The following is a 19,449-nucleotide window of genomic DNA, read 5'->3' as shown; positions in this document are numbered from 1 at the left end:
CACAGCCCTATTAGTGACAATCGTCACTATGAGAGGGCTGATTTCCCCAGTTACAGTGGAAAAACATGGTGTAAAAGAAAGAAAAAAAGTATATAAAGTTCCCCAAAGGTCTTTTTTGACCTTTGAGGGACAGACCATAGTAATAAAAAAATAGTAAAGTAAAGTGCAAAAACTAATTAAATAATAAATACACATAAAATACCCACCCCAAAAAAAAAAAACGTTCGCACCCGCCAATCATTGTTGTAACGCTAGCGCTGACCCAATTACCCTAATATAGACATGTAATATATTAAAATTTACGGTAGACAATGACGATCACAAATAAAAGGTCTATTTTAGGGTAAAACTAGGTTATTACCAAAAAAAATAGCTGAAACATAAAAAAAGCTTATTTTTTTTACTATTATTTTCAAACCTTATGAATAAAAATTCTAAAATAGCAAAAAAGGTGTGTATAAAAACGATAAAAAAAGAAACCTGCATTGTTTACGGAAAAAACGTCGCAAAAATCACGTCATTAGCCCAACAAATAAAAAGTTATAGCCATTTAACGAACACGTGCTAAAAATGGCTAAACGGTGTCTGGTCCTGAAGGCGCAAAATAGCCCGGTCCTGAACTGGTTAAGAAAAGGCATGTCAGAACAATAAAAGGAGAATCCCTTTAACCTCTTAAGGACACGGCCAATTTTGGACTTGAGGACGAACAATATTTTTATATTTCCCTCTTTGCATCCTGGCGCTAATAACTTTTTCATTTTTTGCCCGACGTAGCTGTATGAGACTGTTTTTGCGGGACAAGTTGTACTTCATGTAAGTAACATTTTTTGTTACATTTATATTATCGCTTAATTTCTATACATTTTTACTTTGGCAAAAATGTAAAAGAAAAAAAAAAAAGCAGTTCCGCGGCAGTTTTCTTTCTTTTTTTTACACCATACACCGATCATAAATAACGTTATACATTTATTGTACAGATTATTACGGACGTGGCAATACCAAATATGCGTATATTATTTAATGTTTTGGGAATTATATTTTGAAAAGTTTATTTATTGTAAAAAAATGTGTATTTCTGTATTTTTTTTTTTACTATTTTTTTCCCTAACAAAACTTTTTTAATCCCATAGAGGAATTTTTCATTTTGGTTTTTGAACTGGCATATCTGTATGCCAGTACATTAGCCTGTGTACTGATTGTATGCCCTACCAGGAAATGTGGTCAAACAGACCTGGGGTCCTTCAACGGACCCTGGGCTGTCTGCCCATACCAGGTATAGCCATTGATCACATCACAGGGATTTCCCCTTCTCGCTTTAGCTTCAAAGCTGATCGCGGCATTCAAGGGGTTAACGGCAGAGAGAAGAGGTTTCTCTTCTCTCCGCCAATAGAGTGGGGCCGCAGCTGTGTATTACAACCATTACAGCCACTGCTTTCATCATCGTGGCACGTGGACACACAATATGAGAATACTGACGCGCCAATTACCCGCCACTCAAGACGAGTATTCTCGTGTCGGCAACCAGTTAACTGACAACTGTTAAAGGGAATGTGTTGTTAGCAAAAAATGTATTTTTTTTTTTAGTTAAAAAATTATTGTGTGGGTGATTAAAATATTTCCTTTTTTTTTTTTATTTTTTTCACGAGTCAGGAAATATTATAAATTGGATTCAATTGGATTCTAATTTATAATATTTCCCATTGCTGGTCACTAGATGGAGCAATTCCCAAAATTGCAGCATTGCATGTGGTAAAGCAACCACATTGCTTTATGCTGAAAAATTGGGAAAAAATCCCTCGCTCTAGTGAGCTCTCAGAATCCCCCCCCCGCCTTTATCCTGGCTAGTGCCGGGAGAAACGAGGGGTTTGAACTGTCTAACCTCCTACACTGTGTGTCGCCATTTTTTGAGCTAACACACAGTGTAGTAGGTTAACATACACTAGTAAACCCACACTGAAACACGAACATACATAGAAATCACTTACCTGCTCCAGTCGCCGCCGCTCCCTCCGGTCCGTCTGCTGCCGCTGCTCCATGTGCACAAGTCCGGAAGCCGCGACCGGAAGTAGTAATCTTACTGTCCGGCCGCGACTTCTGGTCCACAGGAAAATGGCGCCGGACGGCGCGCATTTCAAATTGGACTGTGTGGGAGCGGCGCATGCGCCGTTCCCACACAGACGGCGTACACCATAGTGGATGGAACGGGCCCCGTTCGCATTCCCTATGGGACTGGAGCTGCCGTATTCCATGTCTGTATGTGTCGTTAATCGACACATACAGAAATGGAAAAAAAATGGCAGCCCCCATAGGGAAGAAAAGTGTAAAAATAAATTAAAGTAACACAAATAAATACAAACGTTTTTAATAAAACACTAACATCAAACTGATATTAAATTTTTTTTGGGGGTGACACTGTTCCTTTAACAAAAAGACCTTGAAAACACAATAGGTGGGAGCGGTTTCCCCTAATGAACTGGACGAGGAATTTTTTTACAGCGAGTACTCAAAACAACCTTTTCTAGTCCTTTACATTGGGGGACAAAGTCCGTGGTATGCCCTAGAGCAGTCCCCAGGGGCGGGAAGAGAACAAAGGACATTGCTACCTACTTCAAAGATGCCTGCAAGACCTTGCGACTGTTATAACTTGAATAAGTGTGTAAAGGAGACCATGTGGCCATGTTGTTGACCATGGGAACGCGTACTGCCATCAGAGCAGGAATGTGATACTCCACGCAGGCCAGAATCCTCGTGGCCACGGTCATCACTGCCACACTGGCAGTTCCACCCTAGTGATTATAACCCATGGCCGTGGCATTGTCCGTTTGAACCATCACCAGATGTACGGACAGCAGCTATGTCCAGTGCAGCAGGCAAGGGAAAAATGCACCGTAGGTCGAGGGAATGGTTCACCCTCTGAAGGGAGTACATGTGGAACTGTGCAAAGAGGATTGTCTCTTTAGGGGCCACCATGGTCCTAAGAGCGAAGTCGGAGCAGTTGTCCGCAACAAACTAATCTCATCTTGAAGAATCGAAAAATGAAAGTGATAAAAAAAAATAATAATCTCATGCAGCCCAAAATGGTACAAATAGAAACTACATCTCGGCCTGCAAAAAATTAGACCTCATACCACTCAAATCGCCAGAAAAAAAAAAAGAAAAAAATGTGGAACACTAATTTTAGTTTCTTCCTTGTAGAAATAGCAAAACATAAAAAAAATTAAATTTTTATAAATTCGGTATCGCAGTAATCGCATTGACCGGTATGATATTACATAGTTACATAGTTAGTACGGCTGAAAAAAGACACATGTCCATCAAGTTCAACCAAGGGACGGGAAAAGGGAAGGAAAAATTTCTATACATAGGAGCTAATATTTTTTGTTCTAGGAAATTATCTAACCCTTTTTTAAAGCTATCTACTGTCCCTGCTGTGACCAGCTCCTGCGGTAGACTATTCCATAGATTTACAGTTCTCACGGTAAAGAAGCCTTGTCGCCTCTGCAGCTTGAACCTTTTTTTCTCCAGACGGAGGGAGTGCCCCCTTGTTTTTTGAGGGGGTTTTACAAGGAACAGGATTTCACCATATTTTTTGTATGTGCCATTAATAAATTTATATAAGTTAATCATGTCCCCCCTTAGTCGTCTTTTTTCAAGGCTAAATAGGTTTAATTCTTTCAATCTTTCCTCATAACTTAAATTCTCCATGCCCCTTATTAGCTTCGTTGCTCTTCTTTGTATTTTTTCCAACTCCAGGGCATCCTTTCAATGAACTGGAGCCCAGAACTGAACTGCATATTCTAGATGAGGCCTCACTAATGCTTTGTAAAGTGGCAATATTACATTACCTGTCCCGTGAGTCCATGCCTCTTAATACACGACAATATCCTGCTGGCCTTTGAAGCAGCTGATTGACACTGCATGCTGTTATTGAGTTTATGATTTACAAGAACGCCCAGATCCTTCTCAACAAGTGAATCCGCCAGTGTAGCTCCCCCTAGGACATATGATGCATGCGGGTTGTTGGTACCCAGATGCATAACTTTACATTTATCTACATTAAACTTCATCTGCCAAGTGGACGCCCAAACACTTAGTTTGTTTAAATCTGCCTGCAATTCATGAACATCTTCCCTAGACTGAACTATATTACATAGCTTGGTGTCATCTGCAAAAATAGAAATAGTGCTATTAATCCCATCTTCTATATCATTAATAAATAAGTTGAATAATAGTGGTCCCAGCACTGAACCCTGGGGTACACCACTTATTACCGGGGACCATTCAGAGTAGGAATCATTGACCACAACTCTCTGGATACGGTCCTTGAGCCAATTCTCAATCCAATTACAAACTATATTTTCTAAACCTATAGTCCTTAATTTACCCATTAGGCGTCTATGGGGGACAATGTTAAATGCCTTTGCAAAGTCCAAAAACACTATATCCACAGCGGCCCCTCTGTCTAGACTTCTGCTCACCTCTTCATAAAAACCGATTAGGTTAGTTTGACAACTTCTGTCCTTAGTAAAACCGTGCTGGCTGTCACTTATAATGCTATTTATCGTCACATAATCCTGTATATAGTCCCTCAATAGCCCCTCAAACATTTTCCCCACGATGGATGTTAAGCTTACTGGTCTATAATTACCCGGGGAAGACCTAGAGCCCTTTTTGAAAATAGACACCACATTTGCGCTGCGCCAGTCCCTTGGCACTATACCAGTCACTAGAGATTCTCTGAATATTATGAAAAGGGGGACAGAAATAACTGAACTAAGCTCTTTAAGAATTCTAGGGTGTAACCCATCTGGTCCCGGGGCCTTGTGTACATTTATTTTATTTAATTTAGCTTGGACCATATCTACATTCATCCAATTCAGTATATCAACTGATATATTAACAGTACTGGCACCGGCTACATCAGCTGCTCTTTCTTCTGTTGTATATACAGAGCTAAAGAACCCATTTAGTAACTCTGCCTTCTTTTGATCCCCTGTGATCAACTCCCCATTACCATTATCTAGGGGTCCTACATGTTCAGACCTTGGCTTTTTAGCATTTATATACTTGAAGAATTTTTTGGGATTTGTTTTACTATCCTTGGCCTTTCATTTTGTATTTTTGCTAATTTTATTACCTTTTTACAGATTTTATTAAGCTCTTTATATTTTACAAAGGCTACAGCTGTACCCTCAGATTTGTATTTTTTAAATGCCCTTTTTTTGTCGTGTATTGCCCCTTTCACAGAAGGTGTAAGCCATGTGGGGTTTAATTTGAGTCGTTTATACTTGTTACCTATAGGAATAAATTTTGCACTATAATAACTCAAAGTAGATTTGAAAATCTCCCATTTATCCTTTGTTCCATTATTTGACATTAGTTCTTCCCAGTCCATATCCTGAATTGCAGCCCTCATCCTGGGGAAATTGGCTTTCTTAAAATTAAATGTTTTTGCCCTCCCAGCCTGCGTTTGTTAACCACAGGATAGGTAAAATGTAACTATATTATGATCACTGTTACCGAGATTTTCACGAACATTGACATTCCCAACAAGATCTGCATTATTAGAAATGACCAGATCCAACAGAGCTTCACCTCTAGTCGGGTCTTGCACAAACTGGCCCATAAAATTCTCCTGCAACAGGTTGAGGAAATGTCTCCCCTTTGCAGTTGAAGCTGAACCATGACACCAATTAATATCCCGGAAATTAAAATCTCCCATTATCACTACAGTACCCGCCTGTGCAGCCCGCTCCATCTGTTTATATAGCTGAACTTCCATCTCCTCAGTTATATTGGGGGGTCTATAGATTACACCAAAAGTAATTTTTTCAGTGTTTACCTCCCTTTCTAGTTCCACCCACAAGGTTTCAACCTCCTCACAGTATTCACCCACTATTGTCTCTTTCAGACTCGCCTTCATATCATTTCTCACATACATACACCACCACCTTTCCTATTTGTCCTGTCTTTCCGAAAAAGTGTAAAACCCTGTAGATTTACAGCCCAGTCATGTGAAGAGTCCAGTTAAAATGACATTTTTACCGTACAGCGAAAGCCGTAAAAACGAAACCCCACAAAAGGATTTTTTTTTCCGGGGGCGTGGCCTGGACATGGCGCTGGTGAGACGCGTGGTGTGAGAGCGCCTGCTTCCTGATCACCCCTGAGCCCGTTTAATAGCGTCTAAGTGCACCGAACATCGCACTAATTTCGAAGGGGATCACGCACGACACCTGCGAGAAGTGACCAGACAAGGTGCGGCATACCTCATTATTTTTCGGAGCCTGGGCTGCCAGCATCTCAGCCCCGTCAATCCAAAATGGCGGACCGTAGCCTCGGAGTCGCCACCTCAGGGGAAGAGGACCCCTCCAGCCCAGCCGCAGGATGGCTCTCCGGCGCCACTGAGGGGTGAGTCTTCGTCTGCCCCTTCCTCAGTTCTGACAATGAGCCCGGAGTTACTGGCGCTTACAGCGCAAATGGCGGCCATCCCCACTAAAAAAGATATGGAGGGCTATATTTCCCGCCTAAGGGCGGTTTGCAAAACAGAGATCCGCTCCTTGAAGGAGGACATTACTCACATAAGTGCGTCTGTAGAAGCCATTGAAGCTCAAACATAGGCGCTCCAGCAGCAGCAGGCCTCCCAGCAACTATTATTAGATCAACATTCTGCACATATACAAATGCTGTTTGATATGACAGACGATGCAGAGAATAGAAACAGGAGGAATAACATCAGGGTCAGGGGTTTCCCAGAAGCTACGGGACCTCTTCCACACGTTACAGGGATTTATTTAACAAATTACTGGATAGACCTGTAGACTACCCGGTTGAGATTGACAGAGCACACCGCACCCTGGGACCAAAGAACATAGATTTGGCTAGACCGCGATATGTGGTATGCAGAATTCACTTTTTTCCCATAATGAGACAAGCTCGTAACAGGGGTACACTGAACTTTGATGGGGCGCCGATGCAATTGTTGGCTGATCTTTCTCGTTCCACCCTGGCTAAACGGAGAGCCTTGAGACCCTTACTTATAGCACTTCGGGAAAAAGATATCCCGTATTCTTGGGGGTACCCCTTTCAACTGCAAGTTCGCCGTGGATCCTCTACATATTCGGTCTATTCCCCGGAGGACATTCCTGAATTTCTCGCTGCTCTAGATCTGCCACAGGTCTCCATCTTTGATTGGCCATATTTTACTCCGATGCCACAGCGTCTACCTCGACGTAATTCCAGGATGGACCATCTCTCGACCCCTGCTAGGCGCCGACGGTTGCAGGGCCCGGTGGCTTCTGAACCTGATTCTATGGAACCCTGATTTCGCACTTATGTCAGGCCTTTCATTGTACAACTGCCTCACGTTTTGACTTTATGGATTTGTGGATGTCTGAGGCCCTGATTTCTGCTGCGGACATGACAAGATATCTTGATTGCGACGCTGAGACCTTCTGATTCTCCAATACTGGGTTGTTTATGGGTTATTCATTTTATTCATGGTATGCTGAAAGGTTTTCGATGTATTCAAAAAGGGCCTCTTACACCCACTCCAGGGCCGTTCTAATGGTCCCTGCTGTCATCTGGATATACTGTATATGATTCTCATATGTTGATATTGTTGGAAGGGGTCCTGGTGGGGGGGAAGGGGGACCAATCTGGGGGATGTACGCTATTACATTTCGCCATCTCTGGCATGGGAATGGAGGGTTGCCCCTTGTAGTTCGGCTGCCCTTGAGTAGGGTGGAAGCGGTAGAACCGGGGAGAGTCTCAACCTATGGGCAGGATGGGTATATCTAGACGAGACAAGAGAAAATTTAGCCCGACTGGGGTGTGCTCATCTGTAGGGCGAACAGTTGCAAACTTCCTCATATATACTTGGTTCTATAGGCTTATGCTGCCCGGCTTTAGCCATCTTTATGATTGGTTCGGACACGGTGTGAGGGGGGAGAGGGTGACATGGTGCAACAGGTAACCCTATGTTTATATCTGCCACACTAGTTGGGGTGGTCGCCCCCCCCCTAGGTCTGACCCTAGTCGGTTTTAATGTGCAGTCTCTGTCCGACTTCATGCTGTGATGTTTCTGTTTGGACATGGGTTCCTTCGGATGCATAGAATGGTATATTCTCTAGGGGGCAGTCCTTTTCCGGGGGCATAGTTGGAGCTATGCCTACAATAGCTTGGTTGCGTGTTTCTTCTGGATATTTCTGTTCTTCATTAAGAATAGATAGTTTAAGTGTGTGTTTATAAATGTATCGGGCATGTGAGGGTTGGTCGGGATCATCCTTCTTTCATAGTCCAGTCAAACCCACACCTAGGGCGTGTTCTGTTGAACACTTTGCATTAATTTCTTTCCCCTAAACGTAGTAGTTTTGGGGCTGGAACACTGTCTGTGGTGATTCCATTAGTTCATTGATCCTTTTTCTCTTTTCTGTTCCCTCTTCCCCCTCTCCCTTCTCTTTCCCAGATGTTGCTCTCTGAATGTACGGGGATTTAATACCCCACAAAAACATTCTCAGATCCTATATCATATGCATGAACAACGTGTTCAGATTTAGTTTTTACAGGAGACTCATTTTAGTACTGACCATGTACCTACTCTGAAACATTGATACTATACGCAGTGGTTCCATAGTACCAACCCTGATGCGAAATCCAGAGGAGTGAGTATCGCTATTCATACATCTCTTCCAGTCTCGGTTGTTGCCACTCAATATGACACCCAGGTGAGCTTTGTGTTCCTGAAACTTCGAATCTCTGAGCGACTGTTTACCGTAGCTAATGTATATCTCCCTAATCACGACCAGGTGCGCGTATGTTGGAGTTATTTTATGGAACTATCTAAATTTGCTGATGGTCTTTTGGTCACTGCAGGTGATTTTAACTTCACCATGGATCGGGTAATGGACTCCTCCTCGGGCAGATCCTCAGTTTCCGCTTCTCGGTTGTCCGCTCTCATGTCTAAGCTATGCAAATGGTGGATGTTTGGCGGATTCTTAACCCCCAAACACGGGATTACACCTTCTACTCTCCGGTTCATGATATGTATAGCAGGATAGTTTTGTTTCTTATTAGCCATCACTTACTTTCCTGGTCTCCGGAGGCCCAGATCGCAGCTATGATCTGGGCTGACCATGCGCCTGTCTTCCTGTCTCTTACCCTCCCGGACACTAGAAGACAAGAATGGCATTGGAGGTTGAACCCTCATCTTTTGAGGGATTCGGTCTGCCAGAAGGCCATTAATGGCTCCATTTCGGAATTTTTGGATCATCATGCAGTAGACCCTACCCCCCTACCTGTTCAGTGGGAGGCTTTGAAAAGTGTACTACGGGGTATATTTATACAGCAAGGTTCGAGACTGAAAAGGGAAAGGGCTTTTAAGATCAAAAGTCTATTGTCTCAAATACAGGCTCTGGAGACAACTTATAAAAAGTCCCAGCGTCCTCAGACTCTGGCAGAACTGTTGGAGGCAAGGAACTCTTTGAGAAACTTACTTGACCAGGCACGCGCGTCTTTCCGAAATCGGGCGCAGAGTTTTGCGTATGAACACTCCAATAAATGCGTCAAAGCGTTAGCTAGGTCGCTACATCCACGGGCTCCTCACTCCTTTATCCCGGTGATCAAGACGCGACAGGGCGAACACAAACATAATCCGGAGGACATTGTCAATACATTTCGAGAATACTATCAATCCCTGTACAATCTCAAAGGGCCTTTAACTGACATGTCTCCGAGCGACCTCCAACGGAAAATTGATTTATATGTTGCACACACGGCTTTGCCGACTCTAGATGAGACTGAGACTTCCTTGATGGGGGAGACCTTCTCGGAATCGGAAGTACGGGAGGTCATAAAACCCGCTCCGTCGGGTAAAAGTCTGGGTCCTGCACATGCCGTTACGGCTGAAATTACGGGGATATTTTCAGGCGGAAACATCCCCGTAATTTCAGCCGTTACGGACGCTGTCGTGTGAACATACACAAAGGATTAATTAATAGAGCAATTAAAAGTTATTTGGCTCCTAACACTTTCAAATTAGGAGGAAAAAGGTGCCCAGGTAAAGTCCGCATATATTAAGAAAATTATTTTATTGCTTCTTGGTAGTTATTTTTGATTGCCTAGCAAAAAACAAAAAAATAGAGATTAGAATTTAAAATCGCCCATAAGGCTTAAAAACTATCCAGATTTTATTTTTAGCCCATATCGCCAAGCCCCATCTACATGCAAATTTAGACGCAGGCTTCCTCCATTTCAATACTATGTATTCTGTATGCAGAATCCGCTCTGAAAACACACAACAGATCCACCACGTGTGGATGTGGCCTTATAAAGCATGAGCACAACATTATCCACACTTCTATTTGACCAGTTGTAAGGTGAGATCTCTAACTCCAGACGTTGATAGATGCCTACCAATACAGATATTTGCTCTCCGCCCTGGCATTGTGATAGATGTGGATGTTGGTTTTAGAATAACTTCCAGGGACCTAAGGCTACATTCACACAAGCGTGACAGATTTACGGAGTTAGGCCTCATGCACACGATCGTATTTTTGTCCTCCCGTAAATACGGGTCCTTGGTCACACGTATTCGACCCGTATTGCACCAGTATTTACGGACCCGTGCCCGTAAATAAGGCTCCGGTGTCACCCGTATTCCACCCGTATTTACGGGCACGTTTTCGCTGCAAAATTACACTGCAGTAATCGGCAGCCCTTCTCTCTATCAGTGCAGGATAGAGAGAAGGGACAGCCCTTTCCGCAGAAAAAGTAAAAGAAATTCATACTTACCCGGCCGTTGTCTTGGTGACGCGTCCCTCTCTTGACAGCCAGTCCGACTTCCCTGGATGACGCGGTAGTCCATGTGACCGCTGCAGCCTGTGATTGGCCTGTGATTGGCTGCAGTGGTCACATGGGCTGAAACGTCATCCCAGGAGTCCGGACTGGAGAAAAAAGCAGGGAGTTCTGTGTAAGTATGAACGTCTTTTATTTTTACAGGTTGATCTATATTGTGATCGGAAGTCACTGTCCAGGGTGCTGAAACAGTTACTGCCGATCGTTTAACTCTTTCAGCACTCTGGACAGTGACTATTTACGGACGTCGCCTAGCAACGCTCCCGTAATTGCGGGTGCACACACGTAGTCACCTGTAATTACGGGAGCCCCATAGACTTCTATGGGCCTGCCCGTGCCGTAATTACGGCCTGAAATAGGACATGTTCTATATTTTTCAACGGCACGGGCGCCTTCCCGTAAGCATGCGGGGAGGTACCCGTGGCCAATAGAAGTCCATGGGCCCGTAAAAACGTGCCGTAATTACGGCCCGTAATTACGGGCGTTTTTACGTTCGTCTGCATGGGGCCTTACCAAAAGGAAAAAAAAAGTTTGGAAGAGTTATTTTAAATAATTACTGTAATACGATGCAGTCTTCTATGGGCCGTATACATCCACATTTTATACGGAGACATTGAGTTTTTTCGGCTTATAATCAAACACACGCAGTATTATAGCACTATTCATTCCTAGCCAAAATTGCTTTTAGAAAAAAATATGATGCACAGAGGCACTGTAACGCTTCAAAAGAAAGGGCCTATGAGTCTGTAATACAGACACGCAGGGATTTCTCGTGCCAACGTATAGTGTTTATGAACACGACTTTGCCGTGTACATGAGTCCTTAGGGTCTGTTCACATTTGCAATTTCCTCCATATTGTCCTGTTTTGTTTTTGTTTTTTTAAAGAAAAATGTTTCGTTTTTTTTGCCAAAATCGCCCAGCCCTAGTTGGGGCTAATACACCGGGACGATGGGGGCTAATACACCGGGACGATGGGGGCTAATACACCGGGACGATGGGGGGCTAATACAACGGGACGATGGGGGGCTACTACACCGGGACGATGGGGGGCTAATACACCGGGACGATGGGGGGCTAATACACCGGGTCGATGGGGGCTAATACACCGGGACGATGGGGGGCTAATACACCGGGACGATGGGGGGCTAATACACCGGGACGATGGGGGGGCTAATACACCGGGACGATGGGGGGGCTAATACACCGGGACGATGGGGGGGCTAATACACCGGGACGATGGGGGGGCTAATACACCGGGACGATGGGGGGGCTAATACACCGGGACGATGGGGGGGCTAATACACCGGGACGATGGGGGGGCTAATACACCGGGACGATGGGGGGGCTAATACACCGGGACGATGGGGGGGCTAATACACCGGGACGATGGGGGGGCTAATACACCGGGACGATGGGGGGGCTAATACACCGGGACGATGGGGGGGCTAATACACCGGGACGATGGGGGGGCTAATACACCGGGACGATGGGGGGCTAATACACCGGGACGATGGGGGGCTAATACACCGGGACGATGGGGGGCTAATACACCGGGACGATGGGGGGCTAATACACCGGGACGATGGGGGGCTAATACACCGGGACGATGGGGGGCTAATACACCGGGACGATGGGGGCTAATACACCGGGACGATGGGGGGCTAATACACCGGGACGATGGGGGGCTAATACACCGGGACGATGGGGGGCTAATACACCGGGACGATGGGGGGCTAATACACCGGGACGATGGGGGGCTAATACACCGGGACGATGGGGGCTAATACACCGGGACGATGGGGGCTAATACACCGGGACTTCATCATCCATGTATTTATATAACTCCAATCATCTATGTATTTATGTAGCCACATCATCCAAGTCTTTATGTAACCCAACGTGGGCGATGAAAGAGGAGGGGTTGTGTATGAGGAGAGACGCGGTGGCCAGGCAATGAGGAAAGTCCAAGAGAGAAGAAGTGATGTCAGGGGATTCCACAGAGTCCCTGAGCAGAGTCTATACTGGCCCTCTGCCCGGGACTCATGCTCTGGGGAAGCCCCTGACATCACTGCCCTCCTAGCTCGTCGTTCACAGCCATCCTTCTCTTTCAGAGTTCCCTCACTGCCTGGCCCGCCACATCTCTCATCATACACATCCCCTCTTCTTCTCTCATCGTCCACGCTGCGGCAAGGCAGTGAGAGAACTCCGAGAAAGAAGAAAGGGGGGGGGGCGCAAACGACTAGATAGGAGGAGGGGCGGCGTGTACTTTGAGAGACGACGCTCCGTGTCTTTGCTCAGCCAGCACTTCGGGCTGAGAAGAGGCACGGCGCGTCATCAACTATGTTTGCAGGCAGTGGGACCAGAGGCAGATCTCTGAAGAGCTCATGAAACATCCGCCCGGCCCACTGCCTGTAAACGTAGTTGACGACGTGCCGTGCCTCTTAGCCGTAAGTGCTGGCTGAGTAAAGACACGGAACGTGTCAGGAAATGAAAAGTTTATGCTGAATGTGGTCACATGACTGCTAATTAGAAGTAAGTAGCCGTTCCAAAAATAAAAAAATATATATTACATTAGAAAGTTAATTGTACAGGTCACCTTAGGTTAAAATAGAAATAAAATGTATTCCTGACCACCCCCCTTTCAACACTATACTGTAAACTGGTAGATATTGGTTCAGAATGCACTAGACCAGAGGAGGTGCACGAATAGGGTCCCAACCCAATCGTATTTGAAGAAGTATTCGCCACACAGAATGTGGGTTTTAAATTCTTTAAATTTATTGTATTCGATGCCAGCGGCTTAGTGCTTGCAACGTTTCGGTCAGGAGACCTTCGTCAGGCACTTAATCCCACTGGTTGCTGGTGTATCCAGTTTCTAGGCGCTATCATCAATATGGCGGCTTACCGCTCGTTTTTGCCTGACGAAGGTCTCCTGACCGAAACGTTGCACGAACTAAGCCGCTGGCATCGAATACAATAAATTTAAAGAATTCACTATACTGTAAACAGCCTAAATATTAACAAATGAAGTTATTAAGAGCCAAATATTTGTCTTACCCTAACACCAAGCCTCCGGCAGATGTAGTGGATAACGGCTGTGCACCAAAAGAGAATCCAGATGTTGGTGCAGCTGAAGAAGTTGGTGTGGAGAAAGAAAAGAGTCCAGTGGGCTGATTCATTTGTGCCGATGTAGAAGCAGGTAATTGTGTTGGTGGGCCAAAACTGAAGCCTGTGGATGCCGGAGGAGCAGCGGCACCTCCTCCACCGCCACCAGTAAATGAAAAGCCAGTAGCTCCCGTTGAAGCGGTCGTTTTAGGCGCGGCAAATGGAAAACCACCAGCTGCATTGCTCCCAATGTTAAACCCACTCATTTTGAACCTGCCATTGAAGAGATAGAAATGTTATAGCACAGGTAGTTCTAACTTTTACATACACAATCACTATACAGCACTGTGAAATATTTTGCTGCTATATAAACAATGGGAGATACATATACAGGATAATGCCATAAAGAACAAGTGGTGAACGTTTCTAATAACTCTGCATCAATCCTTTTCAATAAATATTATTGTGTACTACGAATCAATACAAATGTAGAAAAAGTCTGCTATGGAGATACAAACTGCCTGCTAAGGATAGAAGCTTTTCTTCCTGCGCCATACATGCAAATAACGGCACCATGGCAAAGGTACGGCTTGTATTCACAGCATGATTAGTGCAGTTGCATCTCCATGACAGCTTCTCTTTAACCCTGTAAACCCCCTTAACGCATCTGGACGTACATGTACATCACAGTACTCCATGTAACAATTCTACCTCCCTGACAACAGACATCAGAAAAGTTCTGGCAGTCACTCCCTCTGGATGAAAATGGCTGCTCACCAGCAGTGCACGCAAACCAAAACAATATATCGTCGGAGACCAGCGACTTTCAAGAAACCTCATTCAGATGGCAAGGAAAAAAAGTCAGCAGCTGTTGAAGGAAACTCTACTTTTAATTCAGCCATTGAGGATTATTAATGGGCCACTAAAGCTAAAGTTCACCTAAATCTTCCAGTAAAGATGTTTTTTCCTGTATTAAAGAGAACCTTTCACCCGCCCATACATGTGCAGCATGTAATGGGGAGGGCTTCACAAACCCTGGGGCACTTTACACTTTTTTTCCCCATCTTCCTCCGTTATTTACATATCGGCGCTGTTATATTTGGCACCCGATATGTAAGTAAGCCCCTGAACGGTCAATGGGGGCGTTTCTATCTAACTAAATGGTAAGGGGGGCATGATGTCTTCGCTCTGACACTGTCCAATCAGCCATGCACAGTGTCAGGGCGGCTAGCGCTGTGTTCCCTCCAGCGAGAGAAGTGGCGATACGCGTGGGGCCCTTCATACCTTCATTACTCCTCTTTATGGACACTCCATGACGCTTTAGGACATGTTCATTCATACGGTTTGATGTAATATTCTCTTTACATGTGTCCTTACCATTACTATTATTATTTGAGGGGTATCTAGGTAGGTCTTTTTCTGGGGTCGTTTGTATTGGGCTGCTTATCAGGGCAGCATCCCCCAGTTAGACCAGTTATGGCAGCCATTTGCTTAAGTGATTTTATCATGTTTTTGTGGAGTACTTATTTTCAATAAATTTATATGTTTTATCATATCGTCAGTGTCTATAGACTTTTTTGCCATATACATACGTGTGTGTGTGTGTGTGTGTGTGTGTGTGTGTTCTCTGTCCCCATCTACTTCAGTTTTTCATGGTACGTGGCAACATATATGCCGTGCCCGCCGATGCATATTGGTTAGCGTAATTTACGCTGTTCTAAAATAAAAACGGCTTTCTTTCACTTATTAATGTGAGTCACATGGTATTATGAAGTATGAACCTCCATGTGCCTCACATTAATAGTAATTAACCCCATCATGTACACATTAACCCAATGTTGCCCATTATACCTGAGGAACATGATGGGGTTAATTACTATTAATGTGAGACACACGGACGTTCAAAATTCATCACACCACGTGCCTCACATCAGAAAATGGGGGCTTCCCCAGAGTTCTGGAGCAGAGCCTATATTAGTGCTCTGGGACTCCGGCTCTGAGGTTTCCCCTGACATCACTGTCTATATATGGACAGTGATGTCAGAAGCAGAGCTGGAGTCCCGGGCAGAGTGCTACTATCACTCTGCCCGGGACTCCTCCTCTGGGGTTGCCCCTGACATCACATTCCAGTCTAGGAGGACCCCCTGACGTCACCATCTATGGACAGTGACGTCAGGGGCTCCTCCAACAGAGGAATACCTGGCCAAAGCGTCGGCAATGCTCTGGCTGGGGATTTCACTCCTAGAGGGAGCCCCAATGGAGAAATCTACAAGGGGGCCAGGGTATGTGGCACGATCTACAAGGGAGCCAGGGTATGTGGCACGATCTACAAGGGGGCCAGGGTATGTGGCACGATCTACAAGGGGGCCAGGGTATGTGGCACGATCTACAAGGGGGCCAGGGTATGTGGCACGATCTACAAGGGGGCCAGGGTATGTGGCACGATCTACAAGGGGGCCAGGGTATGTGGCACGATCTACAAGGGGGCCAGGGTATGTGGCACGATCTACAAGGGGGCCAGGGTATGTGGCACGATCTACAAGGGGGCCAGGGTATGTGGCACGATCTACAAGGGGGCCGGGGTATGTGGCACGATCTACAAGGGGGCGGGGTATGTGGCACGATCTACAAGGGGGCGGGGTATGTGGCACGATCTACAAGGGGACCGGGGTATGTGGCACGATCTACAAGGGGGCGGGGTATGTGGCACGATCTACAAGGGGGCGGGGTATGTGGCACGATCTACAAGGGGGCGGGGTATGTGGCACAATCTACAAGGGGGCGGGGTATGTGGCACAATCTACAAGGGGGCGGGGTATGTGGCACAATCTACAAGGGGGCGGGGTATGTGGCACGATCTACAAGGGGGCGGGGTATGTGGCACGATCTACAAGGGGGCGGGGTATGTGGCACGATCTGAGAAGGGGCTGCCCAATCTTGACATTCGTGTGTCAAAAACGCTGCCAGACTGCATTTAGCGACACTTAAAGTGGATTGTTAAAATAGACGTGGAGTAAACTCGCTAATTTCCGGTAAGTTTAAACCGAACTGTATTATAGTAATGTAGTATTGTTATAGTATTTGTTATAGTAGCGCAAATAACTAACTTATTAACAATAATTTTGTATTGTATCAAATTTGAAAGTAATTCAGTGCATCAATTTCAACATTTTTCTACGTGTGGCCAATTTACCCGACAGAGTTTGAGACCCCTGGTCTAGACAGTCACACGTATACCAAAATGCCACTCTTTGGGCTTGTGTCTGAACCCTAAAATGCTATGGAGTAAGTTACAGCAAATACCTATAAAAATGTATAAGTAGAGACACATACATCTGAAAAACATGGAGTGACCGAAGCATCTTTTTTTTTTTTTTTTTGGGTGGCACAGACTGACTGAGTCATAGCACAGACAGGAAGACGAGTCTGACAACAAAACTACCTGCAACTCCACTCAACCAAACATCGGACGACTAATCTACACGCTCCTAAGTCAATAAACGCTTTTGATATCGAGACTTTCTGTTCCTGCTACTTCTTTGTGGCGGCGCTTTTTACACTGGACAGATATTAACCGGAAACGTGTAATAGCCGGGCGACCAAAATAAAAGATTTACAAATCTTTCCAAAAAACCGCTACATACTCAAAGTGGAAGGAACCGTCAACTACGTCCAAACGGCTACACGGATCCAGGCGCTAAAGAAACACCGCGCCGATGTCCCACGCTCCAAGAAAACCACGTGATTCTGGAAGGACCCTATTTAGACACGCTGAGGTGTCCTCAATTGTGCCTTTTCTAGTAATTAAACATTTGTGACTACAGACATTCGGACTTGAGTCTAGATCTATATTAGAAGCTACGAGCTTCCGTATCATGTCATCTTTGTTATTTTCATTTTCTTTCACAAACCAACATCCGGCATGTTCTGTGGTCGCCTCCTATACGGGACTGGAAGCTCATGGTTACCTTAGTAACGACGTTGGGGTAGAAACAAACGCTCTTACGAATCCTGTCTGGAGTGACTGACACCACACACGTTACCTGAGGTAAATATTCTATAAAATGTTGTATGAAAGATATATATTTTGTGTCATATCGAGATTAATAGTAAATAGAGTAACACAGATTAGTCAGGTCAAGATCTTTCTCTGTTTATTGAAAAAATATCTGGGAAATTTACAATATTATCTTAGGAAAATAACTAAATCCCGATACTCGTAGTTCTTCGTACACATATGCAGTCATGATATTGGTGATTTATGCTCTAAAAACCTTGGGAGTGTCCAATGTCCATGTGAATTTTGGCTGAGGTAAAAAAGTCCTTGTGTAGCTCTGCTATGTAAGCAACATATATATATTCTATAGGGCTAAGCTGAGCTGGTACAACTCAAACTGACCGTGAAATAAAACCCAATCACAATCACTGTGGTTTTTTACCTCCTTCTTCTATAAAATGACATGACCTGTGTAATCCATGTAGATTCTAGAGACTAAATACATCCATAAGGGCCTGTTCACTTCAGCGTTGGCTTTCCGTTCTGGGGTTCCGTCCGGAGGTTTCCGTCGGGTGAACCCCGCAACTGAAAGTAAAACTGAAACCACAGCTTCCGTTTCCGTCTCCATTGATATCAATGGTGACGGAAACATTGCTAATGGTTTCCGTTCGTCATCTTTCGGGCAGGTTTCCGTTTTTCCGACGGAATCAATAGCGCAGTCGACTCCGCTATTGATTCCGTCGTTACAACGTAAACCTGCCTGCTTCAGTTTCCATCACCATTGATTTCAATGGTCACTGATCCAGTGCCAATGGTTTCTGTTTGTCTCAATGGAAACAGAAACGCTTTGTGTCAGTCAGGGCTCTATTCTGAGGGAAAACTCAGACGGAACGTCGGAATAGAGCCCTGACATAGATGTGAACGAAGCCTGACTAAGAATAACCTAATACGATATTTGTAAATGATTTTTTTTTTTAAAACCAGACAACCTTTTAAATTCTCCATGTGACCTCTATTCTACTTTCAGTTGAAGTGTAGCCACAGCCTAAATGTTCTCTGTTTGTCATTTAAAGGGGTTCTCCGGGACTTTTATATTGATGGCCTGCATCCTAAGGATAGGTCATCGATATCAGATTAGTGGGAGTCCAACTGCCAGCACCCCCCATCGATCAGCAGACTTATAAATCATTTGGGACCAGCTGGGATTGCAGTTTTCTCCCCCCCGGTCCCATTCACTTGAGTGGGAATAGAGCTGCAGTCTCCGGCACGTTGCTAATGAAGTGTACAGCATTGCGCCCGGCAAGCTATGAAGAGGCCATGCCGTTCGTCGCTGTAACCCCTTTAGTCAGTTGATCTGCCAGGAGTTAGACCCCACCGATCTGATACGGATAGGCCATCAATATAAAAGCAGAACCGATAAAAACACAGGGACATATACAAAAACACCGAAAAAGGCCATACTTACAAATGGACACAGCCAGGCCAGAAATGCTGA

At 45.0% G+C, this 19,449-nt stretch overlaps 2 protein-coding genes across 6 annotated transcripts in view; one reads left to right on the top strand and one right to left on the bottom strand.

Annotated features, from left to right (window-relative positions):
- NUP62CL (nucleoporin 62 C-terminal like) overlaps nt 1-17,708 on the bottom strand; it is an 88,110-nt gene extending 70,402 nt beyond the window's left edge. For 2 of the 4 annotated variants that reach the window (XM_075835621.1, XM_075835622.1), the window contains exons 1-2: nt 17,602-17,708; nt 13,910-14,230 (exon numbers count right to left, since the gene is read on the bottom strand). In XM_075835621.1, coding sequence (XP_075691736.1) covers nt 13,910-14,223 — 314 coding nt within the window. In that variant the 5' untranslated portion in view covers nt 14,224-14,230; nt 17,602-17,708. Of the gene's footprint in view, nt 1-13,909; nt 14,231-17,399; nt 17,566-17,601 lie in introns of those variants that run through there. The other 2 variants (XM_075835619.1, XM_075835620.1) reach the window with 2 other exon arrangements.
- Nucleotides 17,709-17,761: 53 nt separating this feature from the next.
- DNAAF6 (dynein axonemal assembly factor 6) overlaps nt 17,762-19,449 on the top strand; it is a 33,545-nt gene continuing 31,857 nt past the window's right edge. The window contains exon 1 of one of the 2 annotated variants that reach the window (XM_075835624.1): nt 17,762-18,005. The gene's annotated coding sequence lies outside the window, so the exon portion shown is untranslated. The remainder of the gene's footprint in view (nt 18,006-19,449) is intronic. The other variant, XM_075835623.1, reaches the window with a different exon arrangement.

This window comes from Rhinoderma darwinii, chromosome 8, assembly GCF_050947455.1.
Source record: "Rhinoderma darwinii isolate aRhiDar2 chromosome 8, aRhiDar2.hap1, whole genome shotgun sequence".
Lineage (NCBI taxonomy): Eukaryota > Metazoa > Chordata > Amphibia > Anura > Rhinodermatidae > Rhinoderma > Rhinoderma darwinii.
The sequence above is the reverse complement of the archived record's forward strand: the minus strand, read 5'-3'. Positions and strand labels throughout refer to the sequence as shown.